The 21823-nt window shown below is 40.3% G+C and overlaps 2 protein-coding genes across 3 annotated transcripts in view; one reads left to right on the top strand and one right to left on the bottom strand.

The window, feature by feature from the left end:
* Positions 1–21823, top strand: part of cep85l (centrosomal protein 85, like) — a 317796-nt gene that overhangs the window by 138121 nt on the left and 157852 nt on the right. The window lies entirely within an intron of this gene.
* pln (phospholamban) overlaps positions 8685–21823 on the bottom strand; it is a 35697-nt gene continuing 22558 nt past the window's right edge. The window contains exon 2 of one of the 2 annotated variants that reach the window (XR_009514265.1): positions 8685–11242. Coding sequence is in view for 1 of the 2 variants with exons in the window: in XM_059981466.1 (XP_059837449.1) it covers positions 19552–19713 (162 nt within the window). In the remaining variant the exon portion in view is untranslated. Of the gene's footprint in view, positions 11243–18333; positions 19799–21823 lie in introns of those variants that run through there. The other variant, XM_059981466.1, reaches the window with a different exon arrangement.

Below are 21823 nucleotides of genomic sequence, written 5' to 3'. Positions count from 1 at the left end.
ACCTTTAAATTCTCCACTGTTATGATTTCAGAGGATCTGTCCTGGGCCCAGCATGTAAGTGCAATTATGAAGAAAGTATGACAGTACCTTAGGAGTTGGCCAAGACTTGGCCTGACATCTAAAGCTTTAACAAGCTTCTATAAATGGGTGGTGGAGAGCTTATTGACTAGTATGGAAACTCCGATGCCCTTGAACAGAAAATCCTATGAGAAGTAGTGAATTTGGCCCAGGCCAACAACGGCAATGCACTTCTCACCATTGAGCACATTTATACGAAATGCTGTTGCAGGAAAGCAGCATCCATTATGAATGAATTCCACTATCCAGGCCATGCTCTCTTCTCGTTTCTGCCGTCAGGAAGAAGGTATTGAAGCCACAGGACCTACACCACCATGATCAGAAACAATTATTACCCCTCAGCCATCGGCTCTTGAACCAAAGAGGATAACTTCAATCATCTTCATGCCCCATCATTAATTGCTCCCACAGCCAATGGACTCACTTTCAAGGACTCTTCATCTTATGTTCTTCATTTTATTGCTTATTTATTATGTTTTCCCTCTTTTGTATTTACACAGTTTGTTGTCTTTTGCACAGTGGTTGATTGTCCTTACTGTTGAGTGTGGACTTTCACTGATTCTATTGTGTTTCTGGGGTTCACTGTGAATGCCCGCGTGAAAAAGAATCTTAGGGTTGTATACAGGGACACATGTACCAATTCGATGTTTCTATTACTGCAGTGCCCAGTCTTAAGGTGTTTAATATCAGTTGTGATATGCTTTAGAATGCACTTTACATATGAAAGGTGCTATATAAATGTGATTCATTTAGAGAAAGTTTATGAATGGGCAAAAAGGTGCAAGTAGAGAAGAAAGATGCTGAGATGCCTGCAAAGTCATAAATTACAGAAATTCAATAAATCCCGAAATATTTAAGGAACATGTATTCTTCTTTTTCATTTCAATTTAGCACAGTAGATGAAAACATTTTATTTTCCATCTTCAAATGATGTATAATGAAGTTGTATATCTGTATGACAGAGATCTCTACCGCTGATTTGCATTTATCCATTTATTGGCTAGTAACCTATTTGTTAATTTATAGCTGGGAAAATTACTTTCCTCCCACCACCTTAAGTTTGAGATACTTTGTAGATCCTATGTGATCTAACCAGCAAATGACAATCTAGAAACAGCTGACTTCAGTTCAGTCTTGGAGGGCTACGTGGACATAGCTTTATTTAGAGATACAGCACGGTAACAGGTCTTTTTGGCCCAATGAGCCCCCACTGCCCACTTACATCTATATGACCAATTAACCTATTAACCTGTACATCTTTTGAATATGGGTGGAAACCAGAGTACCTGGAGAAAAGTCACGTGGTCACGGGGAGAATGTACAAACTCCTTACAGACAGCAGCAAAATTAAGCGCAGATCACTGGTGCTGTAATAGCATTATGTAACCACTATGTTGCTATACTACCCTATATAGCTGGTACTTGTTGGTGCTTTCTTGGCTGAGGAATTCATTTACTGAAGCACTGAATCTGTGAGAAATTATCAGATGTTAAATCTCATCAAAAAGGGGTATCTATCTATCTAATCACACAAGAACATAGCCTGAAAACCCTCAGGTAACAAAGCTTGTTATTGCCTGCACTAACAGTGTGAGGTAGATGAAGAATTAAAACTCTGACGCCCTTGTTGAACACATCACCTATGTAAAGAACAATTAGATAACAGATTAAAATTAGTAACATGGGTGATGTAAAGCTTAATATTGGAGTAGAAAGAGACTGTTAGACAATTTCTGGAGTGAATCAAATGACATCAAAGTGATTTTCACACTGCCATCTGTTTTTTTGTTGTTGTGCCATTATTTCTCAAAAATGTGAAAAAACTTCAGTGGTGTGTTGGAGTATAAATAACTCTCATGAAAAACACAGGGATCATTTAAAAGCCAAGGAGTAGAACTTAAAGGGTGTATTTTGTTCTGAAGTGCACATTACTCAGATTTAGGGTCTCTGCTTCTGTGGTAAGTTTAAATATTCTTGCCCGAAATGGCTGGAAGCAGGATATAAAATACCTTTTGGCTTAGCTGATGACCTGTTGCTTCTCCAATTTAGTGTTTCCTCAATTCACATATCCCTGTACACAGGAAACACCTAAATTTAGCCAGTAAGGGACCAAGGCATCCTGTTCATTGTAATAATGCTAGTCCAAACAGTCCAGCTGGTGAATTTCCACCTGAAATTGATGGAGATGGTGGAAGAAGGGGAGATGACATCATGGGAATCCAATAGTGACTGCTGACTTCACTTACCTGTCTGTACCCAATGCTAGGAGGTGAATTGTTGTAGATTTGATCAATACCTTTTCTTTTCTTCTATTGTAAATATTGGTAGAAGTGTAATTGTAGGTAAGTTAAACCCTTGTGAATTGAGCAGCTACTATGTAAACGATATAGGATGTGATGTTTCTATTACCTAAAACAGTGAACTTTAGTTTGTTAATTAACTGAGGCAATACAGCAGGATGGATACAGGCTGTAAATGTCTTTGTTGAAGTGACCTTCCTGTGCAAGTGACTTTGTACAGTCAGTTGTCGGCTTATTATATGGAAAGGTAGTGACCAAAGATGAGCCAGCCCAAAGTGGTATGGTCATTTTAAGCTGATACAGACAAAGGCAGGCAAGCAGTTGTTCATGACATTGGGTGTCTGCATGAAGAATGGGACAGGAATAGATGTGAATGATACGTGTGAGGGAAATGTAATAGCAAGCAAGGTCTGAACGTTCAGGTAGTGCTGACCTGGCTGCAGCCCAAAAGAACATTAGTCTTCGATGACAAACAAGAGAAAATCTGCAGGTGCTGCAAATCCGAGCGACGCACACAAAATGCTGGAAGAACTCAGCAGGCCAGGCAGCTCCTATGAAAAAGAATACAGTTGATGTTTCGGGCCGAGACCCTTCATCAGGACTGGAGAAATAAAAGATGAGGAGTAGATTTAAAAGGTGGGGGGAGGGGAGGGAGAAACACAAGGTGATAGGTGAGACCAAGAGAGGGAGGTGTGAAGGGAAGTTCTGGGAAGTTGATTGGTGCAAGAGATGCAGGGCTGGTGAAGGGAGAATCTGATCGGAGAGGACAGAAGGTCATGGAAATGAGAAAAGGGGGCAGGAGCACCAGAGGGAGGTGATGAGCAGGTAAGGACATAAGGTGAGAGAGTGGAGGAGGATGTGGAATGGTGGGGGGGGGGGGGGGTGCAATGGCACATTACCAGAAATTTGTCAAAAGGTTGGAGGCTACCCAGATGAAAAATAAGGTGTTATTCCTTCAACCTAAACGTGGCCTCATCACAACAGTAGAGGAGGCCACGGATAGACATATCAGAATGGAACTGGGAAGTGGAATTAAAATGGGTGGCCACAGGGAGATCCTGCTTGTTCTGGTAGGTACTCAGTGAAATGGTCTCCCAATCTACATCAGGTCTCACCTATTTACAGGAGGCCACACCGGGAGCACTGGACACAGTATATGACCCCAACAGACTTATAGAGAAGGCTGGTGGGCAGCCATTTTCTGGAGAGAGTGCAGCCATTTTGGAAGGAGAAGGAGAAAGACGAAAGAATGGAGACAGCTGATAAACATAGCAGAACATGGTGAAATGCTCACAGTACCCATTTGGAAGGACAGATGCTGTTGTTGGAACTTCCTCATGCAGAGGAAGGAGAATTTACAGACAACTTTTAATTAGTTATCACACGACCTCGGAGAAAATTTGACGCCTTGTCCTTGGACGTTGCTTGGAGATTTATTTATGGTTTGTTCGGACTGTGTTTTCAGGCGGTGAGTAAACAAAATGAAGCAAACTGGACTGATTACGCACTAATGAGGTCCAATCATTATGTGCGCACAATATGTAATGGGTCCTTTATTATATTTGCTATAGTTTAAAATATTTTGTCAATACAATTTTAAGCTAAATTACTGCTTCCTGGTGAACAGTATATTTGCAAGGGTGTGTCAATATTCATACAAATAACAGTCCTATGTTCCCTTAAAAGAAACATTCAAACTTTTATGTTTGTGCTTGCCTGAATCATATTTACCCTAGACGTGTTTATTTATTGGAAATGGCCTTCTCATTGTAATCCCCATTTATTGTAGAGTTATGCTACTGTTGGTTTGCATTCACAATAGTCACTAATTCATTACGAACCTATAATAATTGCGTTACGTATAATCCATTGGTGCGTCCTCATGAAGGGACTTGGCCTGAAATCTTGACTGTTTATTCCTTTCCATAGATGTTACCTGACCTGCTGAGTTTCTCCAGCATTTTGTCCGTGTTGTTGAAGATTTTCAGCGTCCACAGAATCTCTTGCATCGATAGGTTCTTGACCTTATGCACAATTCACCTATTGGTGCTCATTTTGTCTGATTGAAGAACGATTACCATCTTGTAGTTAGTAAACCAGATGGGACAATGATCTGATCTGGAAATAAATTGCTTGACTGAACAGACTCTTGACCATTCATCTGAAAAAATGAGATTGCTTTGTTCCATGTGGGGTTCTCAGACTTGGGAGGAGAATGGTCCAAGGATGTTTTCCTCTGGTTAATCTTGAGCAATGTAATCAATAGAGGAAAGATGGCAGACAAATATTTCCACTTGTGTAAACACAAGGGAGATAAACCATGGAAGGATAAAATAGAAACTATTACAGTAGGTGTGAAAAATTAGCACCTTTCGGGATAAATTCACAGGAGAACATGACAATTGAAAACTAGAGGAAATGGTATATATCATCAATGAAACAAGATCTAGAACAGGGGTACCCAGCCTTTATGATACCATGAATCATTACCATCAAGAACCAGAGGCAGGGAACCCCTGATCTGGAAGTATTACCTGTGTCTCCCAGCACTGTGCACAATAAAGCATGAAAGGAAAGGATGCTGTTATGTGAGGAAAGAAAATTTGAAATGTGAAGATCAGCAGGCTCTGAGATCAAATGTAGAGAAGCAACAACCTGACTACTGTGCAGATGGGGGTGGGGAGGGGTTGCTCTAAGTCTTGAACAGTTCAAGGCAAGTACTGAACTAACCACTGCCAAAAAGTGGACCACAGTCTGCACCAATTGTAAATATTGGAACCAAATGGTAGTTAAAGAGGCGGGGATCAGTGATGTGTACCATGACAGCTGGGGTCACCTGGAACATGGTCTAGTCATTTGCTGGAATACTGCTACAAGAAGTTGGTAGGTCAGAAGGACCTGTTAATGTGCTATATCTCTCAATAAAAATCAAATAAAACATGCTGTCAATCCCATCTGGCAGTGGGCAGCCAACATCCAACCTTGCATGTTACTTTGAATCAGGACTGTAAATCTGTATCCCAAGGCATCTAAGAAAGTGGTGGGACAAGAAATAAACTCACTTAGCATATTCAACAGATCAGAATCAATCGCAGGCTCTGGCCTGTGTGGTGAGTGAAATGAATCACGACGTTGATTGCAGATTTTGGTCACAGTCCAGCCAGCTCCATCTGTGAGTCAGGGTGCTACGTTTGTTAACATAGGAGGTCATATCAGGGTTAGATGTCATGGTTTGAAACAGGATCTGACTGTGACTGCTGTGAAAGATGCGTGAGTGCTGCCACGTTGCCTGAAGAATGACAACAGATGATGTTACTGGAACTTCAATTAGCATACCCTACATCTGATCACCATTCTGCATAGGGAAAGTGGTGCTTAGCTGTTACAGAATGAGGGCTGAGATTTGGCAAGGAACCAACACCATTTTTGAAAATACAAAAGCCTGAAAGCACGTACCACCCTGAACAGCTTCTACCTTGCTGTCATAACACTTTAAAATAGTTCCCTAGTGTGATAAATTGGACTTCGACAATTCTGAATTTAATATTTCAGCAATATTTGAATAATATTGTATAGTTGAAAAAGGGTTGGCTTTTCCAGCGTATATGATGAATAAACTCTTCTCAGGCTTCCAGTCATTTCCAGGTATTGATCTGAACCGACGTTTCAATGACGAACTCTGCCATCTTCATCAGGGATGATGCCTGTGCGTACCTAGTCCAGTAGCATTTGTATCCCCGCCATCCGTACCTCCTGACTGGATAGTCCTCATCCAATCAGCTTTCCGTTGTCCCACCTTGTTTACCTTGTTTTTCCAGAGTCTAACAAAAGCACTGTGAGGCTTTTTAGCAGAACACGCTACACTAACGCTGTCCGAAGCTTACTGATTTCCTCCTCACACATTGCAACAACCCCCAACCAACAACTTTCCAGCTATGCTGTTCCTGGGTGGACCCTTATCAAGGGAAAATCTGCAGATGCTGGAAATCCGAGCAACACACACAAAATGCTGAAGGAACTCAGCAGGCCAGGCAGCATCTATGGAAAAAAATACAGTCAATATTTCGGGCCGAATCCCTTTGGGAGCTACTGCTGATTTCCTCCAGCATTTTAGGTGTGTTCCTGGTGGATCCTTACTTGGATCTTCACACCCAATCTCAGAAGCAGTATGCAGGACAAACAGCTGAGACAAACTGTAGGGTTTCTCAATCAAGAAAACCTGATGTTTCACTCCTGGGTGAGGGACAACAGAGATAATCAAAAGTGGGAACTTGAAAAGATTAATGACAGAACTGGACCACTCACCTAGACAGTGGAAATTTCATCTGATATCATTTGGAGCTGACACATCGATCAGTTGAGGGCAGCAGAGTCAATTGTTAGAGGCGATAGGTGGCTAAACCTGCCAGGAACACTTCCGGCAGTCCGTGGGTCAACTCCTGTAACCACCATGGAGGAGGCCCCTGAACCCGAGATTATTTCACAACCACAAGACTTGCTTGCCAAGCAGAGTGATCCCCTTGTCAGAAAGGACATTATCCTACAAGAGTAAAAAAAATCCTCCACAGAGATTCAATGTGTGTTTACTCTGCAGCTGTACCACTTTACCTTATTTTACCTCAAAGTACTGAGTAATGATCTGCTCTGTATGAACAGTACAAAAGGCACACTTTTCACTGTATCTCAGAACACTTGACAACAATAAACTAGTTCCAATTTCAGTTCTTTCCTTTTGACATCATGAGGTGTAGGTGAGTGGGACTCCGTGACCATGCTGATAAGAGGAGTACCGGTAATGAGGAAAAAAGGAATGATTAATTTTTAGAGAGGTGGTAGATTGTTCTTGCTTGCTTGCCTTCTCGGAGCTGAAGATGGCTGTGCCATCCAGGGCACATCCCTTGCTCTATCCTCGATGAGTTTGTGCTTTGCTGCTGGGTCTAGTAAAAAGTGGAAGGTCAGATATAGACCATAAGACATAGGAGCAGAATTAGACCATCTGGCTCATCGAGTCTGCTCCGCCATTCAATCATGACCTGGCCTCCACAGCTGCATGTGGCAACAAATTCCACAGATTCACCACCTTTGGCTAAAGAAATTTCTCTGCATCTCTGTTTTGAAAGAGTGCTCCACTATCCTGAGGCTCTGCCCTCTTGTCCTAGACTCTCCCACCATAGGAAACATCCTTTCCACATCTAATCTGTTTAGGCCTTTTAACATTCATAAGGTTTCAATGAATGCAACCCCACATCCTTCTGTACTCTGGCTAATATGGACCCAGAGCCATCAAATGTTCCTTGTATTATAATCCTTTCATTCCTGGAATCATCCTTGTGAACCTCCTCTGGACCCCCTCCAATGCCAGCACATCTTTTCTTAGATGAGGAGCCCAAAACCATTCACAATACTTAAGGTGAGGCCTCACCTGTGCCTTATAAAGCCTCAGCATCACATCCTTGCTCTTGTATTCTAGAACTCTTGAAATGAATGCTAACATGGCATTTGCCTTCCTCACCACCAACTCAACCTAAAAGTTAACCTTCAGGGTGTTCTGCACAAGGACTCCCAAGTCCCTCTGCATCTCAGATTCCTGGATTTTCTCCACGTTTAGAAAATAGTCCACTCATTTATTTCTTCTACTAAAGTGCCTGACCATGCATTTTCCAACATTTTATTTCATTTGCCACTTTTTTGCCCATTCTCCCAATCTGTCTATGTTCTTCTGCATCCTATCTGTTTCCTCAACACTCCCTGCCTCTCCACCAATCTTCATATCATCAGCAAACTTGGCAACAAAGCTATCTATTCCATCATCTAAATCATTGATATAACTCCATATGACCTCCATCTTGAACTGGGTGTTGGCTTCTCACTGTACTTGAGCTGAAATATGAAATAGGAGTCACAGGGACTGAGGGTGGATCACCTGTCAGTCAGCTCAAGTCAGCCTATCACCCTTCCATATAGTCTCTTGTGTAATATTCAGTCAGAGAAATAAGAAAACATATTAAACTCTTAATATTGTTTTATTTGATGCTAATTTACAAAATGCATACCCACTTTTGTAATCTGCAATAATCACGACATAAACATAAATCTTTTTCTAAATGACTAGAGCATTCTTGCATGTTTGTTGAATATGCCCACCATGTGAACTTAAATCTCCCCAAATCCTAACCTGTTTTATGAGGAAAATATTGCTGGGAAAAAGTTAGCATGCTCCATCTGTGATTGTTCGAACCATCTGAACAAAGTTTTAAAAATGGATATTTTTAAAAATGTGAAATAATACTTCTGTGACACATCCAGAATTGTCAAATATTGGGAAGTTTATTGACACATTAGGAAAATACTTGCAAGTGGAGGCATAGTTTGCATTCTTTGAGCATTGATGATAGTCATTTGGGAAACAATGAGCCTTAATATTCTAATGTTTGCTTACAGCACCTGAGGTACTCTGTGACAGATGAGGAATCAAAAATTTGCTTTAGTCCAACAACATGCGGCTTCAACCTTGGGCATTTTGTTGAGTTGTCTCCTTGACTGTAATGGCTGCTTTTGCTGTTGCCATACGTTTGCTAGAAGAGCTATAAAGCCAATGAATCATCAGAAATAGATGAAATGCCTGAAGGCCACTCTGTCCAGAGAGAATAGCAACAAGTGATAAGTATTTGTACAGCTTCCATTGAAGACTGGCATTGAGCTTTTCCCATATCTGGTGAGGAGGAAGAATATTGAAAAATGCAGCTTGCAGAGGAGTTCGTCAAAGTGAAATTGACTCGGTGGTGGCTCAGAACGTATCCCACAATGGAGGGATCTCACAGTACCAAAATCTCACAGCATCTTGTATATCTTGTGTCTGTAGAAATTCTGTCATATAGCACAGGACGTTTCATTTCTAAAGGAGTTTCTGAAAGCAACGTCAGTTATGTTACTCAAATTTATTAAAGAAAAGCCTTGTAGTATTGAACTTGGAACTTCTCTAAAGAATTCATGCGTGAAGTTTCTTAATTCACTTCTGAACTTGTTGAAGTCATTAAGAGTTGTGAAGCTGACATGATGCTTGAAATCCCTTGAGCGTGACGTAGATGTCCGCTTTGTTAAAGTGAGCAGAGGGGAGGCACTCAGCTCAGACTCTGCAATTCATAAATACTACAGCTGATGCTGGGATGGGAAGCTGAATTAAAATCAGTGGGCATTGGGAAATCTCGCCTTTTGTGACAGGCCTTTTGATGAAGTGGGTCACCAATCTACTTCTGGTCTTATCGAGGTAGAGGAGGCTGCACCTGATGCAGTAGATGGCCCCAGCAGACTCACAGGTGACATGTTGCTTCAGCTGCTTTTGAAGGACAGCTTAGGGCCCTGCAAGGTAGTGAGGGAGAAGGTGTAGGGACAGGTATATCGCTTATCCCACTTGCAGGGATTAGTACCAAGATGGAGATCAGTTGGGAGGGATGACTTAAGTTTATCTTTAACTACTGGTCCTGAATGGGCCATATAGTGTCTGCCAATCATTTAATGTTATGTGATACAGTATACACCTTTTTAGTGCTAATGACCTAACATGATTCTCTGCCCAAAACTGCTTTGTATTTACTTCCTCCACATGCACAGCACAAATGTAAAATTAATGCCATTATTCTGCGTTTGTCTTATTGAACAAAGGAGTGTTGAATGCAACTTGGTTTATCTTTTATTGAATCCAGGGCCCCAGGCATCAGCTCTGTGGTAAATGTTACTTAAAATTGAAACTGGTACAAATCTACTCTGGAATAAATCAACCTTTAATCTTTGGTATCTGGGCTTTGATGGCAAGGCCAACATTTACTGCTCGTCCCTTGGTTTTCTAGAAGAGTCAAAGACGGTGAATAATTAATGCTTTTCAGCATTTATTTCTCATATGTAACTACCCCTGTTACATTGGAACAGGGGTTAGTTACTGCTTTGCCTCAAGATTCACAAGCTAAGAAATAGAGAAACGGAAACCAAATATTGTGGGCAGATTAAAGGAGAGGGCTTTTGAATCAGTTTAGAAACTCATTAACACAGTGTTGCTTTCCACACCCCTCCCCTGATCTTGATTGTTTAAATATTGGGCTCCTGAAATGAAGAGCACAAATATCTCGATAATGTTTCATATCAACTATTATTTTAGAATCGTTCTTCATCAAAGGCATAGTTCAATAGTACGTTTGGACAGAAATGCACTTCTGAATGAAGGGGTAATGGTCCCGACACAATAGCCTATTGATTATCAATCAGCTAACATCCATAAATTTTGATTATATTAATATTTGATGGATTAAGAAAGAAAATGATTTTATATGGTTTTGGAACTTATTGAGGATGTTCCTGGAAGAGACAACACATTTTTATTAACTTTAATATTTCTTAATAGATGTGTCCTTCCAGGAAAGGACTTGCGCATTTAAAAATGGCAATCATTGCAAGAGTCTTTGTAGAACGTGAGTGCTTTCGTCAAACGTGGAGCTCTGCACATCTCAGATGAATAGTATGATTGAGATCAAGTCCTCCTTTCTACTTCTGAAAACTGCAATCACCACAGTGAGTTTTCTTCAGTGAACTTAGCAGAAATAAAGGATCAGATGAGTTTGACAATAATAAACATTAGTAACAACACAATGACAATTAGAAGAAAATTCAGAAGCAGGCTGAGACCTCTGTTGTTCATCAGGTAATCCATTCTTTATATTGACTTGCACCAGCACAGCCACAACCTTGATGGAACGCAGGGAATTAAGTTATATCTCCTGTCGCAGAAACAATTGGTGTCACGTTTTAGTCGTCTGAAGGATTCATATCATCATTCCAATTTATTGCCAGTTTTCCTTTGTGCTCATTCCTCCCTGTTGTATAGTAAAATATTTTGTTAGATTTGGTGTATGGACATAGTTATAAAATGCAATTGTCATTTGATAGAGAGATCCAAATTGAAACTATTAATGCCTCCGAATATAATTTTATTGGTTATTTCAGTGACATTTTATTAAATATTTATTATTACTGTCCACATCACTGGATTTCCATCACTTGAGAATTTGAAGTCCTGTTTAAATGTTAGCATTTACAAGGCATTAATTTCCTTGCTTGTTGCAATATTTAACCCCCCCTCCACCCTAATTCCTCACTCAAAAACATACTTAATTATATGAGTAAAAGTTAACCATTTCTGTTCTAAGAATCTCACTGTGTTGTTTTCTTACCAATGGAAATCTTTAGAGGGGAAAAGGCTTAATGCTTTCCAGACACGGTTTCAGTTGCTACCATATAAAGTAATGTCGAGTGGGCTCTAGCTGAAAGTCGAGGTACTTTTTTAACTCTTCCTAGTAAGCCATGCAAGGAGTAATTTTATATTTTATTTTTAAATGTGCACGGATGAAGACTGTAGCCATTTAAGGTAAACTGGAGAGCTCCTTTGTAGCTGAACAAATAGGAAACATGCCATAATATGTAAAACATTCGTTGTGTGCCTGTTCTCCAGTAGTAATACATCATAGCGTTAAGTCTGTATGCAAATATGGTGTTGTGTATGATTTGCCTTCTCCCTTAGGCAGTGTATGGACTAGTTATTTGATTCTGAATTATTCAGAAGTCCATATTGAAGTCTTCAGCATTACTTATTCACATTTTTAAGATAAATATACACATGCAGTAGCATTCAAATCATGCAAACATATTTTGAGCTGCACTCTCACATTGGCTTCTCACATTTTTATGAGGCATAGCAGAAGTAGATTACCTCTTGTGATTTGAAGAAAGAAATGAAAGGTTCATTTTTTTTTAGATGAACTTTACTTGCTACAATAATCTTCAGTTGGAGGGGACTTGGGTTAATTAAAGGTTTTCCAACCCAGAAGGAAATGTGCAACTGCAATAACAGCTCAGTTCACGTATCATAGCAGAGTGATTAGTATTTTCTGTTCTGTTTATACATTGCAAATAATGTTCACCATTTTTCAGTCATCTCTAAGCACAGAAATTTTATGAAGTATAAGTAATAAACTTGATTTTATTTTGTATTTTCTGAAATGGAATCTGCAGCAAAGGCTATTTTAAGTTACTCACATTCTACTGTGGGAGAATTTTTATGCATTCCACTTGACGAATTTTATTAGAAAACTGATTATTTCACTAACTGGCTACGTGCTGGTGTGATGGTTGCCAAGTGCTTCCTTGCCCACATTACATATGCATGTTTATAATCACAAATGAGAGTATCGGCAGATGCTAGAAATGTACTTTTTTCCATAGATGCTGCTGGCCGGCTGTGTTCCTCCAGCATTTTGTGTGTGTGTTGCTGTTTATAATGTACATGTAAACAACAGTTCCACAGAATATTAATTTCATATAATATACACAAGATATTCTGGTGAATTTGGAAGGGTCACAGTCAGAAGTCCTGATGAAGGGTTTTGCCCAAAATGTCAACTGTTTAAACTTCTCTGTAGATGCTGCCTGAATTGCCGAGTTCCTCCGTCATTTTGTGTGAGTTGCTCAATTTTTATAATTTTTTTCCTTGCAAAGCAGAAAGAAGCCATTCACCCCTGTAAGCCTATGCTGGCTGGCTGTGCCTTGCCATCAATTCCATTCCCAAACTCATTTCATTGTGAAATTCTCTGTCACAAGCCAACAATTCCATCCAATTCTCTGGCACTGCAGAAAATTTACATCAGCTAATTAAGCACCAGCACACGTGGGGAGAGAGATAGGATGAAACCAAAGCAGCCTGGGGGCATCATAGAGAGGGTGTGGAAACTATATTCAGGGAGCAGTGGCTCTCCCTCCTTCCTCCTAGTTCAGCTGGACTCTCTTGTCCACAATTCCACCTCTTAGCAACAGAATGAGCAGAGGAAAGGCATGTGTGTATGAACTCTGCAGGTTTGTTATATTGTCGATGTTCCATTGTAGATTGCTGTAGGAGACCATCTCAGAAAGCCTGCTGGCTCAACTCACAGTCACTTGATTGTCTCAGTACCACTTCTGAGCCAGTCCCCAGGAACTGGATTTTGATTACCAATAACTGTTCACCATCCCCTTTCAGATTTGTACATCTGGAAAAATAATTGTCACTCTGCAGTTCATTTTGCCACCTATTTTGGCATACAGTATGTTCTTTTTCTACAAGGAATTGAAGGGAATATCTGAAGTAATATTAATGACTTGAGTTTAATTTCTAATCATTTATGAATAAAGGATAATAATGGGTTCAAGGAGGGAGCAGGCATTGGGACTGAAACATCATTTTATGGATGTCAGAGCAGGTTTGAGGGGATAAACCGGCTCCTTTTCCTTTAGTTCTCATCCCAAAATCTGCTAGTATTTAATTGTAGTCTAGTCTCTGAATTCTTTGGCATTATCCTTAACCATAAGGCACAGAGCAGAATAAAACCATTCAGCCCATTGAGACTGCCCCACCATTCTATCTTGGCTGATTTATTATCCCTCTCAACCCCATTCTCTTGCCTTCTCCTTGTAGCCTTTGAACCAAAAACCTACCAACAACCCCTTCAAATATACCCAATAATTTGCCTCCACAGGCATCTGTGGAGTTGTGATGAACTACATATACCTGTCTGGACACGCCCCCTGCTGACTGCTCCTGTGGCTCCTCCCACAGACCCCTGTATAAAGACGATTGAGGTCTGAGCCTGGCCTCTCTGTCTCCAGGATGTAGTATAGTGGTCACTCATATAACATATAACAATCACAGCACAGAAACAAGCCATCTCGGCCCTCCTAGTCCATGCCGAACTCTTAATCTCACCTAGTCCCACCTACCCGCACTCAGCCCATAACCCTCCACTCCTTTCCTGTCCATATACCTATACAATTTTACCTTAAATGACACAACTGAACTAGCCTCTACTACTGCTACAGGAAGCTCATTCCACACAAGGAAGCTCATTCCACACTCACTGCTTGTTCCTTCTTCCAGTCAATAAAAGCCGATATCTCGCCTTATGTCTCAGAGTGAGTTATTGATGGTGCATCAGGAGTTCATCCCCAGCTTCCTTTAGCAATAAATACTGGCCACTTTTTCCATTTTAATCTGTAACAATTTCCTTCTCATTTGATTCTGTGATGTCGGTTGCATTCTTATTTCATGCTTTGCTTCTATCCCGGGTTTTTACCAAGAACAACTGTGTCAAAGCTAATAACGATCAATGAGAGATCAAGTTCTTCAATATGTAGTCCCTCCAGAGCCTTTGCAGTGCACTGGGATGCAGCTATCACTGTGTATTTTGTCTTTTATGTAGGAAAGATACTGGGTTTGCTACATAAATTAAGTACTACTGTGTCTGCATTTGGGATATCCAATTATGTTGGCATTTCAATCAGGTGGTGAAAGATCTTCTCAATCCCAAATTCACCTGCTGCAATGTCCAGGGTATGTAGTGACAGAGACAGTATAAGTTAGCTGTTTGGAAATCTCATTCCAGTTCAGAGATAGCGCCAGATGTCGCAAGATGACCATATCTTGATTTCCATTCTTCATTTTACTTTTGTTTTCATATTCAGTCTCTTATTTTTGGAAACTGTTTGGTTTATTTTTGAATATATTTTCCCCTGCATTTCTTGAAGTTGATGCGACAATTTGTTGGCAGATCCACCGGTATCACCATCAGTGGGGCAATCGTGAATTGCAATTACGAGAGATTTTCAATCTTTATTTTTTCAAAAACAATGTGGTATTTTGGTTATTTATACCAGCACGCAACATTGGTGCTGAAAGTGTGGTGGCACTTGTGGGCTGTCCGGCATAAACCTCTCTGATTTGATGCAAACTGCGCAGTTCTTTGCATGTGCTAATGTTTCCATGTACGTGTGACAAATAAAACTAATCTTTAATGTTCATTAATCATATTTTAAGATGTAGGGGAATGTATACTTAGACAGCACTCCCTTTCAAATCCCTGGAATGTCAACAGGATACCAGCGATCCCTGCACTCCTATATTCTGGAGACATGGACAATCTATAGGCACATCACAGAAGTGAAATGATGCCCCTACAACAAACTATCTACAATCCTACGAATTCATTGATGTTAACTTGCTCATCAATGCATACTTAGACAGTACTTCCTCTCAAATCCCCGGAATGTCATATACGCGATGCTTAATAACCTTATTTAATTTTTAATAATCATATTTTCAGCTGTAGGGGAATGTATACTTAGAAAGCACTTCCTCTCAAATCCCTGGAATGTCATATACGCGATACTTTTCAGATGCTGGAAGGGTTTCGACTGAGAGGTCGACTTCCATAGATGTCGCCTGACCTGCTCAGTTCCTCCTGCGTTTTGTGTGTGTTGCAGGTATTTTCTATGGCGTGGAAGAACAACAAGCATGCTTCTCAGGTGTGGCATATGTTTGCTTGTTTATTTATTTAGAGATACATTGTTAAATAGACCCTTCCCACTCATCGAGCCACACCATCCATTTAACCCTAGCCTAATCACAGGACAATTTATGATGACTAATTAACCTACTAACTCTTAAGTCTTTGGACTGTGTGAGGAAACCAGAGCACCTAGAGGAAATCTGTGCGATCACAGGAGGACTGTACAAATTCTTTACAGGTGCCAGAATTGAACTCCAAGCTCTACAATGTCCAAGCTTTAATAGCATTGTGCCATTGTTTGCCTTGGTAAATACTTCCTCCTCTCCCAATGGTTGACTCGTTATTTATGACTCTTATTATGACACTAATTTTTTTAAGGGAGCTTTCTGTGTGCATATCAAATGTGTTTTTTCATACATTTGAATTATATTAGCTATCACTGACTTCTAAGATGTGAAATACAACTTTAAATATCTTACACAGGTCCTTCATTTGCTGGAAATACTTTGGAGTGATCTGATGCCCTGCAAGATGCTATATAAATGAAATATTTAGTTGTTTTGGTTTTCTCCCAAATCCTCATTTCTTTCATGGTTCTCTTAGTATTTGCAAGTATTTCCCTCAGCCCCTGGGGCAGAGCCTGAGTGCTCGGGGAGACAGGATCACAGAGCCACTTTTATCTGTTTGAGATTTAGGTTGTTTATGCAAAATAAGCAGATCGTTCCAGTATTATTTTCCCATGTTGATGGTACTAAAAATGTTCTGGAATTATTTTTCTGTCATAACCCTTCGGGAGGAAGATTAAATATTACCCAGCTTATCCAAGAAACATGATCACACACTGCTGTTGACTACATTGCTATGTGTGCAAAAATAATGATTCCCAGAATGGAAAACAGTGATAATATCTTTTGTTATTTATCTGCAGAAGTTGAACACGATAATTCTTTCCCGGTAGCCTCCAATCTGAAGGCATGAATATCAATTTCTCATTCTGTTAAGAAAATCACCCTCCCCCCACCCTCTTTATTCCCTACTCTGGCCTCTTACCTCTTCTGCTTATCACCTCCCCCTCATGCCCCTCCTCCTTCCCTTTCTCCTATGGTCCACTCTCCTCTCCCATCAGATTCCTTCCTCTCTTTACCATCCCCACCCACCTGGCTTCACCTATCACAACTATCATTCTTCCCCCCACCTTCTTATTCTGGTGTCTTCCCCCCTCCTTTCCAGTCCTGAAGAAGGGTCTCAGCGTGAAACGTTGATTGTTCATTTTCATGGATACGTGCTGAGTTCCGTTAGAAGTATGTGTGTTGCTCTGGATTTCCAGCATCTGCAGAATTTCTTGTGTTTAAGGTACTTCTGTCCTAATGTGAGTCAATGTTTTTTTTTAAACACTCAGTGAACAAATCCTCGGTGACATTGTTTTGAGTCCATGTGTCAATGAGTCAATGAATCCATGTTGTTTTGATACAGTATGTCAAGGCAAACAGGACTTAATAGTAGTGTTTACTCTGCAAGGCAGGATTTAAAACTGTTCTTCCTGAGCAGATATAAACCTGTTTCTGAGTGCTTGATGGCTTTGTGCCTGTACTCACTGGAGTTTAGAAGAATAAGGGAGATCTTACTGAAATATCGAACATTGAAAGGCCTAAAGGGAGTGGACAATGCTTTCTGTGGAACAGAGGGCACAGCCTCAGAGTAGAGGCTCATCCCTTTACAGCAGAGATGTGGCATTCCTTTAACCTGTTGGTGGTGACTCTGTGGAATTCATTGCCACATATTGGAGTTTTTTTTTGAAAATCAGATGTGTCAGACATCTAATTGATGTATCTTACACAAGTGGACATAGTAAGTGTTTTCAGAGATTCAGTCCTGGAAAAGAACATTGGCAAGATGAGCAAACTAACATCAATGGACTTGTAGAATTTCAGATAGTTTGTTGTAGGGGCATCATTTCACTTCTGTGATGTGCCTACAGATTGTCCACGTCTCGAGAATATAGGAATGCAGGGATCACTGGTATCCGGTTGACATTCCTGGGATTTGAGAGGAATTTTGGGTGGACTGGGAAAGACTTCAGGGTGCAGGTGGGGAAGATCAGAAAAATAAGGAGAAATTGTGTTGAGATGCAAGAGAGAGGGAGGGGGATGTAATGGCTGGAGGGAAGCCAGGGAGCTTGGAGGACACTGAACAAAGGACTTAGTGACAGGGAGACAGAATTGATGGAGAGGAGCTAGGGCAAATTGAATAGGAGAAGTCACAATAATCAGGCAGCGAGCAAGGGCATCTATACCCACCCATGTCTTTGGCTGTGTGATTGTGGCTGCATACTTGTGCAGGTACCTAATCATGACCTAAGTGTGTATACTAACGTTTATGCACCAGTTGAACACTTGCTACTGGATCAAGGTCTCAGTGTATGAAATCTGTGAGAACTAGTACTTCACATACACAGGCAGCTCCTGCTTCCCTTACACACACTTCCACTTTCTCCATTCTTCATTATACTTTCCCAGTACTTGTATCAAATGAACATCCAACAATTGTTGGTTTATTGCGAAGAGTGTAAAGGATTAAGAGAAGTAAGTGCTTGTTTGAATTTTATTGCAAGTTTTTTTTTAACAGTATAACATTTCCAGTGCATGCACAAGGAAAAATACTGAGCTCTTTACACTTCTACTCTGAACGAGGACTTAAAGAGGCTAACAAGTCTTTCTTGAACAATTCATCTTTAAAATGTTTTCAGAATGGATTGCGGAGAAAAGGATTCTAGGCTCCAATTAAGAAACAGCTCACTGTTGTATTATGTAGATATCAATGGATGAAATTAAATGTTCAAAAGAGCTCTTTCACTTGAACCCATGTTACAGTAACTCTAAATATTCACGTGTTTACACTTCAATAAACAATTGCCCAACAAAATGAAAATGTGTACACAGCAGCCAGCTCCATTCACCATAAAGTATTTAATTGGATGTTCAGCAATTCAGAGAACTCTGAGAAAGTTATAGAGTTATTGAAAAGTATAGCCCCTCCAGTCCATACCAAACCATTTAAACTGTCTGCTCTTTTCGAACTGCACCAGGCCAATATGGGACCATGAAAAGCACTCTATAAAAGCAAGTCCTTATCAAATACAATGGTTTCTGAAGTGCAAAGAATTAAGCATGCTAAGTGATTGCAAACAATCCAATGACAGGGGTTAACGTGTCTTTATAAACATTAAACATTAAACCACTTTACAAGCATATTGCATGCAATGTTTAGTGATTATCTGAATCTTGTGAGACTAAGATTCTTAAATAATTCAGACAACCACTGAGCAGTCATGCTCTCCAGTTTTACTTTAAACTATTTACCAGACGTACATCTTGCATCCAAGTGAAATTTCTGTAACAATCTTAACTAAGCCCATCACCTGGAGCACATATTCTGATGGTCTTTTATTTAGGCTACAGGGGAAAACTTTCTTCAAGGTGTTAACTTCTACTCGTCGAGTGTAGCTTTTTTTTTAATTTAGTAAAGTGCATATGATGCTGCAAGCCAAGACTGCCTAAAAGGACAAAGCTGTAACATACATTCATTCATTGTGTGTTTTATGGACCTAAACAGGAATTCTTTTCAACTATGAGAAGATTTAACCTTTGAAATAATTATGTTGAAACAAAACTGAGAATATTTGTTTAACCATATTTGTGTTAATGTATCATTTCATAAGTATTCTTAACAAAAAAAATCAGGATATACACAATATCATGTCACAGTTTAGAAGAGCTGCAGCAGTCTGCTAATGAAGAGTCCATGCCGCAGTATTAGTACATCAGCAGTTTTACGACGTATATAAAAAGGAGGCAACCAACAATCAGAATAAAGTTGATAAGGAGCCCATGTAGCTTTTGGCTGGTTTGTGGATTCACATCAATGGCAGAGGCTCTTCGTAGGGCAGAGCTGGTTATCTGTTGAACCTTATCCATGGTGATTCAGGCACACGTTATGAGAGGCTGGCAGAGAAGCAAGGAGGTTGTAGAAAGTGCAGAAGCTGCTTTTATTCAAGGAGATCTAACAAGGCAGGCAGAGGAAAGGTGCAAAAGTGAGAAAGGAAATCAAATAAGAGAAGTGCTCAAGTACAACAAAGATTATTATTAGTACTTCTGGGGAAAAACACAGTAATGCATAGAAAATTTATCATTCGTTTAAACAGACAGCAATATTTACATTTTGTGAGCAAAATGATAGTTTAAAGTGAATAGCTTGTGCCACTTGCTGAATAACGACCCTCTCTGGAGAGCCCTTGTACGATAACTGTTGCTGTGTTATTTAGGTACTTTTATGAAAGCAGTATTCACAGGCAAGACACTCGCAATTGACCTCTTAGTGCTCAACAGAGTTCCCCAGTTTACCAGGACTTTTTCCTGGAAAATGTCAAATATGACTTTGATGTTCAAAACATCTTCTGGGATATTACTATTAGCAGGTAATTTAGTATGACTCACGGTGTCTTGTTATAGATAGTGTGCTGTCCATTTGGTGAACTGGACAGAAATTTATTCCTGGCCCCCCAAATGTATGATGTGAGATAACGCTGCTTGCAAAATCTAATTCAGAGTGAAATTACAGAGCAGAATATAATATCCTGTCATAATAATATAATTTATTTAAAACCAGAAGCCAAGTATGAACCTTCACCTCTGTATTATCAAAAGTCAATAGTTTTGCACTGTCATATAATCACATACATAACATTTTCTCATATAAGATGGGCATCAGAACTCCTTTGATTCTGGCTTCCTCCCTCTTGCTTTCCAGTCCCAAGACCATAAGACATAGGAGCAGAATTAGGCCATTCAGCCCATCAAGTCTGCTCTGCCACTCCTTCATTGCTGATCCCAGATGCCACTTAACTCCATATACTTGCCTGAAGCCTCTCAGCTCAAAAAGTCGACTATATATTCTCTTCCATAGATGGTGCCTGACCTGCTGAGTTCTTCCAGCATTCTGTGTGTGCTGCTCTGGATTTCCAACATCTGTAAAATCTCTTGTGTTTCTCAGAACTCCTGAATAACTTGCACCTATTCGACAAATTATGGGCAGTACAGGGGATTGGTGGTGTTTCCTTATCATCACTTCAGTGATTAATCACTTAAGCCAGCATTAATCGCTTTATTTTGCCAATGCATCTCCACAGTGAATAATTTCATATTCAGTTCTAGTTCGCTTGCTCTGATTAAAACCAACCTGAATCTTCTAAAGGTGAGGCACATTGTGCAAGCAATTAGCGGTGACATCCTTCAAAAGGGAGAAGCCACCCAGCATTGCTGTCCAAGCTCTGCCTGCTGTTATCATGATCTGGGTAGCCTTGGGCAGGTGGCCTCGAGTCCTTGATGCACCTCCAACCATCCATTCCACAGATCACTGGGAATGTGAGCTTGGGAAAGTGGCAGCAATCCCATGGAGGTGAATGGTATTGATCTGTAGTTTGCCAGGAGGACAATTGTCCATAGTCTCTCTCTAGCCACTGTCGGTCAGCCTTCCACTAGCCATTCTGCAGCCGTCAGGGAAACGCAGCTTAGGAATGGCATGACAGGTAGAGACTTGAAGAATGTTGGCAGAAAGCAAATTAATCAAATGGATTAGCTAGTGTTTCCATGCTGAAGTTCTGCTTGTATATTTAAGTGCTTCAATCTTCAGTTTGCTTTTTATTGAATCATTGCAATGAAATGGATAATGTCTGATACTCAGTTAGGAGATGGTGAAGTCGAAACACTAGTGTAAGTGGGATATTGGACTTGTTATTGTTAAAAACTCAGTCTGATTAGTTATTATTTGCCTACTCTTAACTTGGCTCTTTTTGTTTTACCTCCTCCTTGACTGGAGCAGCTGTTGATAAGAGATAAATGTTACTTGACAGCTGTTGGTAAGAGCGAAGCCTGCTTGCTGGCAAAGTTGAGCAGGATGCGGCAGACTGGGTCAGACTGGCGAAATTATCTGTAGATAGGCAAGCTGCCTCCTGAGTGGAGCCAGCAACAGGACCAACAGGGAAGGATGCTGGAGGAACTCAACAGATCAGAGTGAAATGGGCAGTTG

Source organism: Hypanus sabinus, chromosome 10 (genome assembly GCF_030144855.1).
Source record: "Hypanus sabinus isolate sHypSab1 chromosome 10, sHypSab1.hap1, whole genome shotgun sequence".
In the NCBI taxonomy this organism is placed as follows: domain Eukaryota; kingdom Metazoa; phylum Chordata; class Chondrichthyes; order Myliobatiformes; family Dasyatidae; genus Hypanus; species Hypanus sabinus.
This window is presented reverse-complemented; position numbering and strand designations above follow the sequence as displayed.